The sequence below is a fragment of the Scomber japonicus genome, chromosome 14 (genome assembly GCF_027409825.1).
Source record: "Scomber japonicus isolate fScoJap1 chromosome 14, fScoJap1.pri, whole genome shotgun sequence".
Lineage (NCBI taxonomy): Eukaryota > Metazoa > Chordata > Actinopteri > Scombriformes > Scombridae > Scomber > Scomber japonicus.
Genome location: NC_070591.1, coordinates 11,653,882 through 11,673,704, shown reverse-complemented (window position 1 = coordinate 11,673,704; position 19,823 = coordinate 11,653,882). Strand labels below are relative to the sequence as shown.

Sequence of the window (19,823 nt, the reverse complement as noted above, 5' to 3'; positions counted from 1 at the left end):
CTCCACCAAAGCAGTGTTGCTTTTTTAACAGTGGAGTCTGTAAGTCTTCAGCCTGCTGCCTCACAAGAAGCCAAATGTCTTTTCCATGAATATCCTGGCAGCGTCCAGTGACAAGGAGAAAAATTACAAACAACCTTACTTACATACACACCATAATACATGACATCACCTCCCTCCTACACACACACACACACACACACACACACACACACACACACACACAGACTGAGGAGGAGAATCGCACAACCAACCAACAGTTCATATTTACTTCCCTGTATGAGACAACAGACATGCCAGGAGCTTAGATTGTTATTTCTTTGTTATTATTGTTGTTATTTCCATAGTAGAATGACGTAAATGGACTGCATTTATTTCATGCTTTTATTCAAAGCCAATTTGCCTCTTATTCACCCATTCACCCGCACACGCCATGGCTTAACGATTGGGAACAATTTGGGGTTCAGAGTCTTGTCCAAGGACACACTGATTTGAGAGCAGGAGGAGCTGGGGATCAAACCACAAACCCTGCGATTAGTGGATGACTCACTCATGTATTTTAAAAAAACAAAACACCAAATGCACTTTAAAATCTCACATAAATATCACATTTAATAAGTAGACCTGAGTACAGCATGTTAAGCCAATGTGCTAAGCTTGTGAAGTATCTAATTTACATTTCCAGGCACACCAGAAGCTTGTGGTATTGCTGAATCAGTACTCAATCAAACACTATAAAAATGGCAGCATTGAGCTCTGTCAAGGAATAGAAAAAAATGTAGGCTTCTAAAATACACAGATTCCCTTCCCTGTTCATCCTGTGATGCTGCCTGTAACTGTTTTGTACGTGTGAATTACATGTGCATGTTTGAATTTCAGTGGTCAGCAATGTAGTGTATCACATGAGGCACGTCAGACTTAGATCTCTGAGGCAGAACGGACAGACAAAGAAGAAGAGAGGGATGGGATATCATAGAGGGAGTATGTCTGGAATCAATGGTTCTCCTCTCCTCTCTCCACTCTGGCTGTGGTGGGAGGCTGCAGCCTGAGATAATATTTAGACAGGGATGGAGTTTCAACCCTGGCCTTGCTCAGCGCACCACCAAAACTCACCTATACTCTTTCCATCTATTCTCTCTCTCTCTCTCTCTCTCTCTTTCTCTCTCTCTGAAGAGCTGATTGGTAAAAGGAGTGCAGTGTAACTCCGCAGCTCTTATTGGATGTTTACAAGCAATACACTTACATAGGAAGCAAGGGCCACAAGACAGGGAGGTCACCATTTAGACACAGACACATTGCTCAGGAGACCTGGAAGAACTCTAGCAGGGTGGAACAGCTGCAATGTGGTTGTACTTTCTTTTTTCTTTTTTGGCAAAGAACGAGGTGAAAAATGGTAGATCACAATAGTTCATATTTTGAGAAGATGTCCTGTTAGGCTACTAATAAAAACTGATAAGTACTAATAACTTCATTATGGTTACATGTTGCATTTATCACCCTCCATCATTTCCCCCCCCCCCCTTTGCATTGACCTCTCTGAACAAAGGTTAGAAGGAGGAGGAGGAGTAGAGAGGAACACAGAAATAAGCTGAATACTAGAGCAGTCCTCTTGATGAATGGTTGAGATATTGTCTATTACCACTAGGTGTCCCTAGATCTCCAAAGTATATAGGGGGAAGTTGGAAGATGCCTATAACTCACAATTCCCCACATACTATGTTACATGGACACTCTCATAGACCAAGGCAGAAACACACACACACACACTCTACCCCACCAAAGGCAAAAAAGACAGACGCAAACACTCTTTTGCCACATCCGACTCTATAACCATAGTGTCCTGGCTCAGCCTCCCCCTCTTTTTATACCAATCCAAAGTCAAATGCTGTAGATTTCTCATGGCTTTCATTAGGGGTATAAATATGGCTCTACGTGGCTCTCAGTGCTGCTGACCACAGGAAACTAGTGAGGAATAATCCAGCCTCGCTTGATTTATGGTTTTTATAGAGGAAGTCTGCTGGAAACATTTGTTCTCCACAACTTGGTGCGATTCTTTTTTATTCTGCTGTGTTTTCAATGATGTAGTATGTGGAGTAAGTGAGGGAGAGGTGGCAAGTGAGTGAATTTCTGAAAATGGTTTTACATTTAAATACCATTTTCAAGTTATTTTCCATCCTTCTCAGCAGTATTATTACTTTTATTTTATTACTATTATTACTTCCACCTAGCATTCAACAGAACAAAAATGTAAAATAACAATCTTATCACTTTTTTTCAACAAATAAATATGCTATGAAATGTGAATTCTTTGTCTTCTGTCCTATACTTTATCTTGTCAAATGAGGTCCAAAATTTCTAAAACTGGAAATAATTCAAAATAACCAGATGTTCCCTTTCTGCACACAACTGAAATAATTAGTCAACTGATAAATTAGCTGACTAAATAAATGGTTTCTTTGTCATAATAAATCCAATATATTTGGGGTTTTGATTAATGGGTTGGACAAATCATCTAATGTAATTTGAATACATCACCTTGGGCCCTGGGATATTGTTATGACCAATTTTCACAAATGAAAATGAGTAATCAAGAAAATACGCAACGGCTTCATTTATAATTAAAATAATTGCTGGGTGCAGTCAGATAAAATAATGTCTTCAACAACACCCGGACTTCTACTATAGACAAGGGCCCATTAAAAGAATATACCTGCACTCCTCAGGTTGGGGTCCATGTCTGGCATCTCTTTGACCGCCTCAGGACTCACACTGTAGATGGATGCTCCTGCCTCACTGGTAATACTGGTGAAAGAAGGGGAAGGACATTAGGTTGAGAAGTGAGGGAAAGAAAGAAAAACAGAGGCAGAGAGGGATATAATGGGGGAAGAAATATAAAGGAAAAGGGAGTATGAGGTAGTTTAGGCAGTGGTAGAGAAGGTGAAGAGAAGAGTACAAAGGGAGAAAATTAGAGGGTTAAGGGACACAGAAAAAACATAGTGAGCAGTTATTACTGCTTGAAAGACATATAATGGCAATGCTATTATGGAAAATGGTCACTGCCTTGCACTATACAGATGACAACTTCTCAAAAAGGTCCTGATTTGACTCTGGTTTGACCATTATCACTGACATTATGGCCAAAATGGCATCATCGCTAAAAGCAGTGCCTTAACATTAACAGCACAATTACAATATTTCAAATGGCCAAGAATTCTTATTCACCTGACAGCTGGTGTGAAGAGACAGGTTGCATGTATGAGCCACAGGCTTTTTATGTAACTATGAATAATAAATATATTCAGAATATCCTTTAAAAATCATTTAGGGAGTCAGATGACATTGATTTCCCACAGATATTATTTAGAGTATGATCACCTTTTTAACACTGAAATAACTGACACTTGAATAACACACAGCATGACATGGGAATGGACATTTTTCTGTCAGTGAGAATAAGCCATTGGATCAGCAAACACTGATGTGGGATCTCAATTTGTGTGACACTACTCCCATCTAGAGGTTTATTGGGGTATATTGCCATTTCTTACTGTCTATGGATCATTCCTGTCATGAGTGAGATTTTCATACAGCAATTCATACAGCACGTAAAAGGACAGTCAAGCCCTTCTTAGGCTTGATGCCATTTCTACTAAATCTAATAAATACTACATGTGCAAAAGGAGCAAATTAATACAGTTACTAATACTGTTTTCAAATTAAATTGCCAACCAAAATATTTAAAGTAAAATTTAAAAAAAATGGCCTTGCAGTTGCTGAATCGACAGGTATTCCTCCATAGTATGTGTGTGTGTGTGTGTGTGTGTGTGTGTGTGTGTGTGTGTGTGTGTGTGTGTGTTTCTGCAGAAAATTTGTGTTGTCACCTATACCTATCATTGCCTCTGTGAAATCCAGTATTTTATGAACCATAATTTTAACAGTTTTACTCAAAAATTAATTACTCTAGCCTTGTAATTAATTAACAAATTCAATTGGTAAAATATTCATGGGAAAAAACAGAGATTTCTTGCATTTATTGCAAGGCAATTTAAGACAACCTAACAAAAACAGTAATTTTGAACTTATTCCACATGGCAAATGATACCATTTTCCATGTTAATGTATTCTGTCTAAAGTAGGCTACTTATAATCCCACAACACAGACATGGTGATGGTACAACAAAGCCATTGATACCAGTGTTAATGCTACTGACAACTGAAGCTGTCATGTTCCTTCTGTTCTCTCGGGTGGATGGAGGGAGAGTAGGAATTGAAGGAAGAATGGGGGGCTTTTTCCTCAGGGCTGACCAATATGACTAAGAGGTCAGTGCCCCCGCCAATGTCCACAATTCAGAATGAGGCCTCATGTACACACACACGCCATCCCAGGGGCCTAAGATTTAATTGAACTTGTCCTCCCTCCCTCTTTTTCTCTCCATTTCCAATCCTCTCTATTCATCCTTTCCTCCACCCCACAGTTCTTTTTGTCAGCTCCCAATCCATCGTGCTGACAGCTGACATATCGCCATGGTGACGCTACTAACGAGCACTGGCACATGACCTTCAGAGGGGTCAAATCAGAGCTGGTCATTAACTTGACACACTCCATCACACACACATATATGCACAGCCACACACACACACACACACACACACACAGACAAATGCAGCAGATATATGAATGTATGTCAGTAATATCCACCTAATCATGCAGGTCTCTGTTCAAGCATAGATAGATGAGGCTTTTAGTGAGGCCAGTGGGAAAGAAAATCCACAAAAAAGACCTCTAACCTCCTACTACAATAGATGTCAATAGAAAGAGTGGCAGCACCTTAGCTAATTGTTTTTCTAGAAAGAAGAGGGAAGATCAGTCAGACAAAAGCAGAGCAGGTGAAAACATATCAAGAACACACAGAAAGAAAGAAAAAAAAGAGAGAATAGGGAAAGAAAAGAAAGCGAGGCCACCAGCCCCTATCATGTCTAACTTAATTAAGGTTGCCAGTAGGGCAGCTGGGTAACAGCACTGTCATGGATACAGCTCTGAGCCCTCATTGCCATAGCGTCCATAGCTGTCGCCATAGTAAGGGCATCATCCTGGCAGCCAGCAGAAGGTTGTCTGCTCCCCCAGCTCTCTGGCCTAAGTGGGTGGTTGGTCGATGCGTGGACACACACACACACACACACACACACACACACACACACACACAAAGTCACTGGTAGCCTCTCGGTGTAAAGCGATGACTTAGTGGCCCTGTAGGGTTACCACTTATTTGGCCTCCCTTTTCCTTCTCAATTTTACACAGAGAAACACAGGCCTGCCATTAGCCCTGTCCCATCCTGGGGCAAAGTCACAAACCAGCTCCCCTATCTGTTCCCCTACTGGTTGTCTTTGAGACACACCCTTGGGCCTGACACACAAACACATCATGACTGGCCCCCTGCTGCCCCTTAAGAAACCTAACATTGCAAGAGATGGATACACACTTTGATACCTCATTACAGCCTTCTGGCACACACAGCCTTAATGTAAATTAAAAACAGCTCATCAGATCAGTCAGAAAAGAAGAGGGGCAATAATAGCACCAACTAATCTGATACAGAGGACAAAAAGTTGGAGGGAGGGGAAAGAGGGAAAGAGGGAAAGATAAGCTTATATTTTCATTATATATACACACACACAAAACTGTCAATGTACTACAAGTTCCACAAAGAATACATGTTTCATGTTTGATTTGAAGATATGGCAGAGCACTCTAAGCCCATGTGAACAGACAATACATGAATAGAAGGCCCCAAACCTAAAACTTGACACATGGGTGTGAGGCATGAAGCAAAAGTTAATTCTAATGCAACATGTTAAAATTCCCAAAGATAAATTGAAAAAATTGATTCAGATGGCATTACACCCATAAAGCTGCATGTCATGGTTTTGGGTGAAAGTTGCTGATACTCACAAATGACATGCAGGTAATGTACAGGAAGCTAATTTTGTTTTACAGTAAAATTGTGCTCAATGAGGTTTATAGGCAACTATAAAATAAGTAATACTGCTATATCTAATATCTGAAGAAATCAAAACGTGGATGCAATGTTTTTGTTTATACATGGATGCATCACAGCATATAAATGACTTCAAGTGGGCTTCTTAAAAAATGCATAGAAAAACCTATGAGAACTCTGAATGAGCAGCAAATGTCATTCACTGCAGATAATTTGACTAATTAAACCAGACACATCTTACACAATCACATGAAGATGTTATCTTATAATAATCAAGAGGCTAAGTGTGAACTAAAAACTAGACATTTAACAGTTGAAGTACAAAATAATAAATAGCTTTCAAGTTGGACACTTGAGACAGCTGAGGACTGGATACACACACACACACATACACCTATACTGTTCCAATGCTATGATGGGTGAAGTCTGACTCTCTCTGTACAGAACTCTGGTTGTGTTGAAGATACATGTATTGGCCTTGTTTAAGTGCCTCAAAAGGAGTTGTGATGTCAGACATTACCACCAAAATATATATCCATGTACAAAAAAAAACATGCACAGACACAAGTTGCTCTGTCCCGGCTGCTCAAACAGCTTGGGCCCATTGTTCAGTCAGCTGCAACGCTTGACCTCAGGGAGACAAATTGAGGGATGCACTCTCTCTCTCTCTCTCTCTCACACACACACACACACACACACACACACAGACACGCACACGTCGGGTCTGAAGACGATGACATTTTTCACAGAGAAAAGCGTCCAAATGGCAGGTGTCAGGGGCCGTCAGTCTCCGGCGAGGCGCTAGAAGGCAGGCAGGCACACACACACACACACAAACTCCAACTGCCAGTGTGAGGCACGTCTGAAAAGAGCAAAGCCTCACAGACACTCATGTCAATCTGGTAGCAGGAAAGGCCTGCACTTGTGTCACACACAAAAGCACACACGCACACGCCAAAACACACACACACACACACACACACACACACAGCATGTCACACAGACTCATCACACGTTTGTCACACGCAGAAGCATCACAAAGAACAGTGGAGCCCTAGGGGAGGATGGCATGGAGGGTGGGTGAAAGGAGGAGAAAAAGAAGGGACATAGGCTGACCACCAGTGAGGCATGGTGGGAAGGGAGAGGAGAGTATGGGTGATACGGATGAGGCTGGCAGATATTCACCGGCCACAAGCTGCGAATGCAAAAGTTCTTTAGCCAGACACCTCCTCCCTAGTCACGTGACTACACCAGCAATTGCTTTGCTGTGGTACTATTCGCTGAAAAACAGTGTTTTTAGGCAACCCTAAAAAATGGTTATGTTATTAACAACTCAACAGTACAAGTTTACCACATGTCAAGCCCTTCTTTTTAACATCTTCCTGGAAGCACCAGTTCAAAGTAGAGGTACTGTACATCACAGCAATCTCTACCTCATCCCCCCATCATCAGTCAACAAGTTAGTCACTCTGTGCAAACTTTAGTCCTTTATCTAAACCAAATTCTATTAAATTACTGTACTGTGCAAACCCATCTTTAGAAATGCCCACTGCCTTATCCAATGCTCTCATTCTCACCATCTCACCTTCCCCTTTTAGTGAGTTTCAGCCTCCAATCTAATGTGATTCCTCAGTGAGAAAAAAGAGGATTTGATTTGTATTGGCCTGTTCCTCATTCACTAATTCTAACCTGTCATCCAACACTACACTTATCTATGGATTCATTTTCACTTCAGACAATGTGTCATATTATGTGATGGAAAAAGTGGTCAAACAGAGCCTTGAGACAACAGGAAGCAATTCATCTATTATTGTTACTCTTCCTTTTCCTATTCAATGCTGTATACTGTATCAAAAACACATATTCATGGCTGCAAACTTAATTATGGAAGTAAATATTAAGAAAACTAATTAATTTAATTCTAAGAATCTAAATTTTTCCAATATTGGTCATTTCAATTTTAATTTCCTAAATTTTAATACAAGTTGAACATTTTCCTGCCACTCCGTATCCACCCTGTATTAAAGCAAAGACATAACCTTACTATGTACCTATGGGTTAATTTTCCTAATCTGAAATGAAGATACACCCCACAGCCAGGCTGAGGCCTTTCCATGCCTCTAAATCCATCTGTCCCTCTGCACCTCCTCCTCTCCAGCCTTCAAACCCTCTGTGAGGCCTGAGTCCCTGGATCTCACTCAGTCATCTCTGGTCCTGCCACTGTATGTTCATCACTCACCCTGCCTGGCCCTGGGAGGATGCCTGGACACAGGACATGACAGGGGATACACACACTCGCACCCACACAGTCATAAATACAGTCTATGCTGCTGTCCTCCAGGTCCATCAGCTAGCCAGTAATAATGATCTCATCCCACCAGGAGTGAGCTACGGGGCAAGACAGTCAAGGGCGTCTTGTAAAGATGTCTGTGCGTCAGTGCAGGGGTGCATATGTGTATGGCTTTGAGTATGTATCTTACTGCAACTTCATATATTGAAGTTATTCATGTATTGCTCTCAGACAACTCCAAGTATGAGCCAGTCAAGGAGAGAATGATAACTACTACTTAGAAGAGAGGTAGACTACTATTTTTATCAGCTACAGAGCACATCTTCAGGCAAAGAATAATTATGTTTAAATCAAACTGCATCCAATACACATTCATTAAAAGTAAATATCATGATATGGCAAAATTAGGAACAATGTGAGAAATTATAAAACAGACAGAAATGTACAATTAGTGAATTTCAAATATGATTAATTACATATCAATATAATTGACCCATAACCAGGCAAACAGCAAAGTTAGCGACTTAGAGGACCTTTGAGGATGTGTTAGTGTGTTTATGTAAAGACAAACAGGGTCGGTCATCTCGTCGCCTTGGGGAGTGACAGAGCAAGTGGTCAAGAAATTGGATGTCATTTTTGTTTGCCTCGAGCGGTAATCCCTGTTTGTGTGTCTGAATGTGTATCATCACCATTGCCCAAAGATCTCCCTAACCTTACCCCACATATTCTTGCCCTCTGATATCATTAACATCACTTTGTTGCAGCCACACACTGTCAGCTTGTCATTCTTCATGTACACAGCCCCAAACACACATATGCAAATGTATTAAAACATTCAAATGTGTTACAGCTCATTCATATCATTTATGACAGCAAACTGAGGTTAGATTAAGTTGAACAACTTCCAGTAGCAATCACGTCTCAGCTGTATCGTGTTAGAAAACTAAACGGTTGAAACACACTGTGACTTTGATTATATACAGCTCAGTCCAATTCAACACAAGAAGACCAGTTTCACATCAACATCATGTCTGTGACATCTTTCTCATCCTATGTTTCTTTCTTTTTTACTCAGTATGGCACTTTTAAAATCCTTATTAAATCACTCATGTTGCAACTGGGGAAAAGGTGTTTCTACTTCACATAATGCAAACACTTGACACCATGGGCAGGTTTGCTTAGTTAAGTACAGTAGTTGACAGAAGCTGTCAACAGCTTACAATACAGTTTGTATAGTTTGGAAAAGGTTTGGCAACCACAGACTAATGAGAACGCAACCCGCTTCAGGAAGGGTGAATGGTGAGGGGGGTGAATGGTGAAGACTGCAGTAATGAACTGGCAGCTGATAACAGGTCGATATCTGTTTGCTGCTGCAATTTGTGAGATTTTCTCCAAACACAGGACATACATCTTGAGCTATGATAGAGCATGGCTCACAGTGGTGTATGTGTTTGTGTGTGTCTCCCCTACCAATCAGCTCGTCTGACAAAAATCCAGAAACACCAGCTGATGAAAGCATCATAGACCACTGCGTGTCACCAAGCAAACTACTGCAAACCACACACACACTCTCCACAAAGACATCTGTCTGGCCGGTGCTTCGCAGTAAGAGGTCTGTCTTATGAGCTTTGACAAAGCCTGCATGCTCTAACAGTCACTGCTAAAGCACAATGACAGACAAGGTCATGCTGCACTGGCCTGTCAAGCAGCCAGAAAGAAACACACAATTGCACACACACACACAATTGCACACACACACACACACACACACACACACACACACACACACACACACACACACACACACACACACACACAGCACGGCTGTGTGCTAGCTCCAAGCAGGTGTTAATGGCAATAATCAGCCACTCAAAACCAACTCACATCCTTACACATACAGGTTTAACAGGTTTAAACCACATACAACCCAGAAAATCGTTAACTTGTGTCAGCAACGTGGAGTATGTTTGCTAAGCTAATATGTCACAAACTGACATCCAGCAGGAGGTCTTTAAATTATTGGGGCACAGCTGTACAGCAAATAACCTGATGTGCATTCAGTGGGGGCCATCACAGGCACAGATAGACCTTGTCAGCTAAATAATACCTCATGCTGTACAATGTCCAGCATGATGCTGGTCATTCAGAGAGGCATTGTTCAAGCTTAATCATGTAAGATAACCGTGCTATAAATCTAATAGGGAGATGAAGAGTCAAATGTGGAAATTTATTACCCATTTTGCAAAGACCATAGTAAAGTCACACTTGCTGTGATTACACTGGTTACACTTTCTCATCTAATATTAAAATGTATAGATGATGTGTTATATATCCAGTACACTACTTTTTAATCTGAAAATTTATTTTTAAATGTTCAAGTTTACAGGGCTTTCAAAAAAATATATGAAGTTTCAATTAAAGTATCAGTGTAAAGTCTTTAAGTAATTAAATGTAAGGATTTGAAAATTGATTTATTATTTTCTTAATTAATTGATAAATAATTTTCAATAAATAGTGAAAATGATGCAAGTTATCGTTTCCCAGAAATTATGGTCACGTCTTTATATGTCCTTTTTGTCCAACAAAAGTCCAAACCCAAAGACAATCAGTTTAACATAATGTATGACAAAGAAAATCATTTAAACATCACATTTGAGAACATAAAGTAATATTTTTGACATATTCACTTCATTCATGACTAAAGAGATTTTTGGATTATCAATAGTGCCCGATTAATTTTCTGACAATCGACTCGCCAATATTACTAACCTTTACAGCTCTGCTTTAGTTAAGGTGCTGAAACAAGAAATGTGTGTTTGCATGTGCATTCTTGACCTTCTTGACCGAAATGTGTTTAACAAAATAATCAAAACATAAAGTCCACTTACTGGCTTTTTACACAGCTTTCAAACACATCTCAAGTTCTTCAGTGGTTAGAGCAGATGAAGACAGTAAGATGTGATTGAAAGCTTGCAAGCTAATTAAATAAATGTTTAGCCAGCCAAAAATGAAAACAATCCTTATAATTTTATCACCTTTTATAACATGCACCAGCCCCAGTATTTATGCAGGCATGTAGAGGTTTGGATAAATGATTCAGCAGGACACAAACTGACCAGCTTTTAATGAAAATTCACACCTATTTATTCAACTAAACTATGCTACTAAGACATACACCCAACCATGCACAAATGTGTGCCCTTGTTTGGCTGTCGTTAAGAAAGGCCACACTCCTAAAAAAATTATGGAAGAGGTGACTCAGTGAGTACGATGAGTCTACTCAAACAGAACTGAGGCACTCAAAACTGCACGCACACACAGACAAGTAAGGGTGTCCCGCAGGCTGCCATTTCTGGCTGTCATTCCAGCTGAGCACTGAGGCAGAAGACAGAGAGAGAGACAGGCGGGTGGAGAAGAAAGGGTGGAGAAGGGTGGGGGTGGTGACACAATGAAGGCTCACAAGGAGACAGGAAGCAGACGGTGCAAATGAGGCTGAGGTCTTTAATGAACTGGTGCACTGTCAAGGTGGAGAGGAGAGGAGAAGCAATGAAAGGCGAGGAGAGGAGAGCCTGTATTATACATGCACATGAGCTTGTACGGGGACACAGACAGTCATGTAAACCACAGCAATATTATACCTCTTCAACTTCTTCTGCCAAAATCTTAGAAAGCCTTTCAACACTGGTAATGTCACATTTTTACTAGCTGATCCAATCTAAATAGGTAATTCTATTTGAAATCAACATAAAATCAGGAGTGTTCTTCAGTCTGGTCAAATAACACAATGAAAGCGAAATATAATCTTGCTCTTGCTCTCACTTTCTCTTTCACGCATACACACATTTTTGTGAATATTTTCTTTTGAGCCAAAATACGTCCTTTAAAGTGCACAGCTGCTTTCAGTAGCTGAGAGAGCAGAAAAAAATAACAAGGGAGGCTGTAGAAACATGGGTGTTAGAGATGGAAAAAGTACGTATTTAAGTAAGTACACAGAAACAGACACGACCAGGTTCAATACAGGAACTATGACTGAGCCAGTGTTTGAAGTATGGGCTGCCTAATAGACTTTCTACACCTGTCGATCAAAAAATGTTCGAACCTTCTAAAGTATAAGGTCAGTAGACACATGTTCATACGTATAGAAAAGCACAGAGTCGCAAAGTGTACCAGGAACTGGGTCAATTAATTATACTGAGGACATTCACAGCAAGCACTACGACCCCTTGCTGTTCCTGATGCATACGTTGCTATTCTCCGTCACTGCCATCATCCTTGTTACCCTGGTAATGAGGTTTTTCCTAATGGCAGGTCAGGGTCAGCTGTGGGTCAGTCAGCAGGGGAGTAAGACCCTCAGAGTTAGCAACAACCGTCACTCCTTGGGGCCAGTCATCTTTCTCTGTTCTCAGATTATCATCTATCAAGGGTTATTTTAGTCAATAGGCCAACGTCCACTACTGAAGGGGTATTAAATAAAGGGTTAAACTTACTTTAGTAATTTAGCGGACATGTACCACCCTTACCATATCCATAGGCAAGGCACTTAGTCAATAAAATCTGCAAAGATGATGTTGTATACTTTAGACAAAGATATGTGTAAAGGATTAATTGATAATATATTAACTGGATGTGATTTGTGGATTAATGATATGGTCTCCCAATAAAAAGGTGAAATTTAATTGGTTTCAAGAACTTGAATGCACAAAGTGGGGCCATAGCCAAAGATGTGGAGGAGAACCCAACTTCAGTGGAGGTTACTGGAGGGAGGGAGTACTTATTAAAGACTAGAATTTGGACATTTAATGATCAAGCTTTTAAGAGGGAAATGTCTGATGAGGCAGATGGACAGGATGGAATGAAAGACAGCAACAAAGAAGGAAGAAGAGCACAGGGAAGATGAGGAAAAATAGTAATAAAGAATGACAGAAACAGGAGAGAATGAGGGTAGAGAAAAGGGAAGCACAGCAAAAGTAGCATATGTGTATATTTTAATTCAGACACACAGATTTAGCTTTAACATCTATGTTTCTCAACCTACATCAGCCACGTTCCAACGAAACCAAAGAAAGGCATAAGACCAGATGACTCCAGAGCGATATCATCTGGATAACAACAACCATATTTCTATGGCTAATGTCAAAATAACATCTCTGCTTTTCCAAAGTTCATGCACTTGCAGAAAGCCTTTATTCCACAAACCCTATTAAGGCAAAGGCAGACCATTTACACATGTGTTACGTGCTGCAAAAATATAGTTAATCATATCAGGTGATATAAGACATTCAGCCAGGACCACATCAAACAGAAGTCCAACATTCTTATGTGTTGTGAAAAGCACAAATGCCAATAGCTCCAGTAAAAGAATGAACAAGAGAGACATTATATCAAGATGTGAAATTTTGGTGCTCTGGAGGTGCTCAAGTCTGCTTAAAAGAAAAATGTCTGTCATGAAAATAATCAAGTGGAAGTTAACTTAATAAACGCCTCACTTTGACTGTGTCTGTTCCTGTAAATGGACAGAAAATGGAACTGTAGAGAAAAAAACAAGGCCTGTTACACCAAAGGTATGACCTCTGAAGTGTGCGCGTGGGTGTGTGTGTGCGAACTCAAAGATACTGCAAACACACACATATTCACTCACAGCTCAGAATCATTCTAGGCTGTGGTCCCAACGTTAACCTCAAGTCAACAAACACACATGGAACTCAGCAGAGAGAGAAAGAGACGGAGCAAGAAGAGGCCAGTGGTTATTATGCTTGGACCGAGGTTCTGTGCTGTTGTATTCTGAAGCGTGGACTGGGCCTGGTTACAGACACAACGTGGACCGCAAAAGTCTCTTTAATTGGACAGATGTGAAACAAAGTCCAGATGGCTTTAATAGACAATATTCGCTTGGGGGACACATTCCTATTTGTCTTTTTCTCTATCTATGTCCTGCTCTCTCACTCCCACACATTTTCTCTTCTGTCCTTTACATTTTCCCACATTCCTCATCATCCTGTTCACTCGCCCTTTTTTCCCTACAAACTTAACTTTATACTGAGACCATCATTTATTTTTCAACAGCATCTTTCTCCATCTCATTAACTGTAAGCAATTTCCTGGAGTAATAGCTCCTCATATATTTCTATCCCACATTCTTCTAATGGTACACAGAGCCTTAATATTGAATCTTTACAAATGTGGGAAAAAGAAACACAGTTACAATGATACTTGAAAACATTTGGAGGAAAAAATGTATTACTTGTTTTAGCATGGATGGTGTTTCTTAAATGGGAAACATGAAGGGCAATATTGTATGTGCGTATTGTAAGCCTTTTTTTTCAAAATGTACAAAATGTGTTGTGGATTATTATTAATATGTATATATATGTACGTATATACTGTATATGTAGAGCCTAGTATGGCCCTTTGGACTGTAAAGAGTGGTGGGATGAGAGACCTTACCAGTAAGACAAATCCAGGGGTTGAAAAAAGCGCCTTGAGATGAGATCAGCGAAGAAGGATTCAGTCTCACGACATGCAGTCCCATTGCCAATGACAACCTTGGTGCAGCTAGTATGGACAAGTGGAGGAGAGGTACAGCCAGGAAAGGTCAAACAATTAGGCCAAGTTCACAATTTATCTGTTTAAAATGATATATTCAGCGGGTTACAGAAAAAAATCTGATTGTCAACTGACACGGAAGTTGCAGCAATAAAGCCATGGATTAACACAACAGAAACATCATCCATTCATTTCATTCATTTTCTGAAATAATATACTTTGACAGTATTGAGACATAAGCAGCAGTACCTGTATTTAAGCATAAGGTGGCGAAGTTTCTCTGCTTCTTTTTGTTGGCCTGAATTATGCAGGTAGACAACATCAGTATGGAGAATCTGACCTGGGAGAATAGAAAGGCAAACAATGTTATTGATTAACGTCTATATTAACAAGGGGGTCTTGGCAGAACAAGCTATATAACAAGCTATATACAATCAATGCATGTCTCTGAACTGCATGCTGAGGCAGCAATGTCCCACATAAACAAAAAACTCCAAATCCATAAAGCCTCCACAGGAAGCCCAAGTCCTGCCAGCTCCCAGCTTCCTCATAGGAAGAGTGTAGATCTGTAAGGACAGCTCTGACAGGAAGTCATGTGAGCCTGGAAACACCAAACCTGTGGCCACACCATGCTGGGCCTGACACCTGATATATGCCTGTGTCTGTCTGCTGTAAGTGTGTCAGCGTGACTTGTGGCCACACAATCAGTCACCCGGAGGGTGGGACCTACCCCTGCCCAGTGTGAAGCCATACCCACTGAGAGACATGCTGAGATATGCAGTGCAGTACAGTGGACACACATGCACGCACACACACTCACACACACACACACACACACACACACACATAATCCACCCACCAGGGTCATGCCAACTAGCATCTAGTCTTTGAGCACACACACAGACACACACCTTGGTGGTAGGAGGTCTAGTGATGACTGGCTAAATAGTGTCCTCTCTATTATTACTGATTAATAAAATACTCCATGTAATATAATAAAGACATGTCTGCCACTGACTTCTGATTCTAGACTGAATAACCAGTAGCATTGTAAGTGAAGCATGTACATGTGTCATGAGATTAAAGAGAGACAGGCATATTGTGCCTATTTAAGTAAATACAGAGTATATACTTCTCAGTCCAGTACACTATGAGTTCACTTACTAGTGGGGGAGAGTATTGCCAGCTTACAGCCATGTCTATAACCAGGGTCCACCCCCAATATGACACAGCCCCTGACTGGACACACCAACAGGCGCTGGCGGAGATTACGCACAAACAAGGCGATCGATTCCTTCTCTGCTGCACTTGTCAGCTTAGTCCTAAAGAGAGGGGATTCAACAGAGAGACAGAGTGAGATGTAATGAAGTGCAAGGTGGGTAAGATATTATGCTAAGAAAGAGAGAGAGAGAGTAGAGGTTGCAGAGAAAGATTTTATGGTGAGGGTAAAAAAAAATGGAGAAGGATTTACAAAAATATAAGAGAGGGGAAGAAAAAAGGTGAAAATTAGGAGAGAAGGAGGAAGAAGCAGGGGCAGTTTAAATAAATAAATAGCTATTAAAGAAAATAGTCCTGAAAGCATGCACACACAACCACACGTACACACACAGAAAACTTTAAAATACCTGTAACTCCTGGTGAGGAAAGGCAGAATTAGCCTTTTATAAGAGTCTTCTACTGCATTTTTGATGATTGCATGAAGTTCTCCTCTTGCAAAGGTCTTCGGCCTCCATCTGCATTAAAATAGTAGTAAACAAAATGTTTGGTCAATTTCCACTAAATAAATACATACATGCCATAAATGTAAAATTGACTTGTTCTAGTCTGCAAACAGATTGTCTCCCTCTCAGGACGAAACATGTCTCCACAACTAAACAAATAAACAGACATTTTGTTTTCATCTAATTCTCTTTCAATCTGATAGTATCAACAACTTAACCAAAACCTTTTCTTAAGACTTTTTAAAGTGTTTATTTATTCAAGAGTAGTTTACTGAGCCCTTAGGTCACTTAACAATAAGCCCTGCTTCAATTTCACAGATTTGTAACTTTGTGTTCAGCTCCACAAAAGCAAAGATTATAATGTTATTGTATTTTTATCTGATTAAACATTGAAAAACACAAGTGTGAATAAATCTAAATTATGCAGCAGTTACAGTCTTTTATTTATCTCACACTTATTTAATCTGTACTTTATGAAAACATGAGTTTCTGCTTTCTTTTTCACACAACTCAACTATTTCTCAAGTTAAAATCTCCTTCAAAAGGATATTTTATCCAAATATAAAGAACAAACCTTAATCAATAATTGGATTGTATAAAAATGAGAAGTTTTCATATTTGTCATGTTGAAAAGCAATTTAACGTTCAGTACTTAAGCTGCAAACAGGTGCAAATTCATTGTACATCCTTTAGTAAAAAAACTAAAAACAAAAAAGAAAAAACAAAGATCTATTCATCTGGATTTTTTCATCAAAACGAAGCTGCAATTGTTTTGTTACTACACATATCGATAACGTCATCCATTTTTGTTTCACCAGGGACCAAAATGAATGATATACTTGCAGGTTATGAAAGTGGTACATATATAGATGCAGAATTCAAATATCATTCTGTGTACTACTTTCATAAATGAAAAGGCTCTCTCCGTTAATGCAGTTCATTATGAAACTGGTTATCGCACTCCTCTACACATAGGCCAGAGAATGCAATGTGTGTGTATGTGTAGCCGTGTTTGTGTATTAGTGCATGTCTGACCTGTTGTTGATGCACCACCTAGTGAAGTCACTCTTCACCCTGTCAGGAATGTTCACCTTCACTGTCAAAATCTTCAGACTCTCCCCTCGGTTAATAGCCAGGGTCTGCACACATACATGCAAGCACACACACAAAGACACACAAACACATTTCTCCTGGTGAATACAATGCAATAACCTGTATAGTGCATACAGGCACACATGAACACAGACTTAAAGACCCACTACCCTCTCAAAATTTACATTCATAAATAAAATAGTTTAAATTGCACAAGCCAAGCAACCAACAGAAAGTGGTAGTACAGACTGCGTCACCGTCTCCAAGTACACCTGCTATCTTGGATCATATACTGACGGTGCAGCAGTGCATACAATATAAGAAAGCTGTTATGTTTTTTTAAATTGCTACTACCAATGAAAATATCACTTATATTAAAGTTATTATAAACCTGAAATACGGACACTGATATTTACATTTACAGATGAATCCACACTGCTTTATTAAGGTCCCTGCTTTAACCACAAAAAACTACAAGTGTTCATTTCTGATGAATATTTAAATACATTTATTGGTTAGAGAGTGTTTCACTACCATTGTGTAATCGGTGCATTATAAACACACTGTAAATTTTTGTTTTTGATGACAAAATCAGCAAAAAGCTTGAAGTAATTTGCTGCAAAAATCGATGTGGTACTAAGAGATTTATTCTCAGTGCAACTTCCAAGACCCAAAGTCCATCCAAATATTGCTCTCTCGCTTTTGAATGAACCTCCCATCTGTTTTCACCTCCAGCGCCACCTGCACACTGTGCTGGGCACCTAAATACCAGACAAAGTGAATGTCATGATCAGGTCAAAAATAGGACCCCAGGTCTTTACCGCAACCATTAGCATCTATACGTGGTGCAGAAACACAATCTCCTGACTACCTCGCTAAAACAAATACTTACATTTTCTTTCAATTTGGGAGCACCTAACAACTTTTTTTTTTTTTTAAAGTAGCCAATAAATTGAATAGATATTTGTACATCAGGGCTTTGGGTTAGAAGAGGTTACTTTATACATGGGAAAAGTATAAAAATGCAAAACATTATCACAAACCTTCACATTAGCACAAAACTAAATATTTTGACTCTCACTCAAACACACACACATGCGTGTACACACACGTGTACGAGTGATAAGCCTTGCAGTCTATCCTGTGGCCAGGCCTGTTGTGTCGTGTGCTGGTCCCCCCTCAGAGGAACTGTTACATGCTGTTAAGCAAACAGTAGTAAGTGTCTGACCTTTTCATTGGGGAACCTTTAGCCCGCCACAGAACAGGGCCAAGAAACAAGATGTCAATCTGGAGCCCAAGCGGAAGAAGCAAGCTGACAAATGCCACCACTACGCCACCATCAGCACTGAGACCGCAAGGCCTACCCCCCACCCACACCCACACACGTGGTGCCACAACCATTACCATTCAGCAGCACCCTCGGACACACATAAACAAAAATATAAAACACAGCTAATGGCATGGCAGAGGCAAGAATTAATGCAGCGAGCTTGCTTGAATTATGATGAAAGTTAGATTTCTCTTCTGTTGGCATGTTTCTGCCCCGGGCTGCCACTCTGACTGTGATGAGATTTCTCAAACAATCTTCATCAAAGCACTGAAGTTTAACATGCTGTCGAAGGAAGGAAGCACAACACCTCTTTCCGAACTCTTTCAACATGTGGGAAAGCCTATGAGTGTAAGTAAAGTAAACAGCCTTGTTAAATCTGTGTTCCCAGGGTTTGATGTTCGACCGTTTTAAGATCATGTTGTGTAATAAAGAATGACATACAGTCTTTAAATCACTGAAATGCATTACCGGCTGATTCATAAACTTTAATTAGATGCTCTCTGATTGTCCAATGTGGGAATGAACAAGCATTTAAAGACTTGATAAAAGTATCATCAACTAAAAATATGAAATGATTGAAAATGCAATAATGAGCAGTTTTAGGAAATCAGAAAAAAGGACAATAGCTAAAAGTCTCTGAAAAAAATATAATATAATGTGGCTGTTTACACACAAACACTTGCCAAAGTCCATCCTTCTATATGGTGCCTGCATGATAAACACAAACTTTAAGGCAAACAGATAAACTCTGCTGTAAATGTACTAACCCTAACCCAAACATTGGCTTCTGAGCATTCTGTAATTTAACTACGATAAAATCACAAGTTAATGTTCTTTTTGCCTGGTTGCCAAA

At 40.0% G+C, this 19,823-nt stretch overlaps 1 protein-coding gene across 1 annotated transcript in view; it reads right to left on the bottom strand.

The window, feature by feature from the left end:
• The window catches only part of srbd1 (S1 RNA binding domain 1), a 53,214-nt gene that overhangs the window by 24,514 nt on the left and 8,877 nt on the right, over positions 1–19,823 (bottom strand). Inside the window, exons 9-14 of the mRNA XM_053332750.1 lie at positions 17,584–17,687; positions 16,453–16,560; positions 15,992–16,149; positions 15,077–15,167; positions 14,729–14,836; positions 2,708–2,799 (exon numbers count right to left, since the gene is read on the bottom strand). Coding sequence (XP_053188725.1) covers positions 2,708–2,799; positions 14,729–14,836; positions 15,077–15,167; positions 15,992–16,149; positions 16,453–16,560; positions 17,584–17,687 — 661 coding nt within the window. The remainder of the gene's footprint in view (positions 1–2,707; positions 2,800–14,728; positions 14,837–15,076; positions 15,168–15,991; positions 16,150–16,452; positions 16,561–17,583; positions 17,688–19,823) is intronic.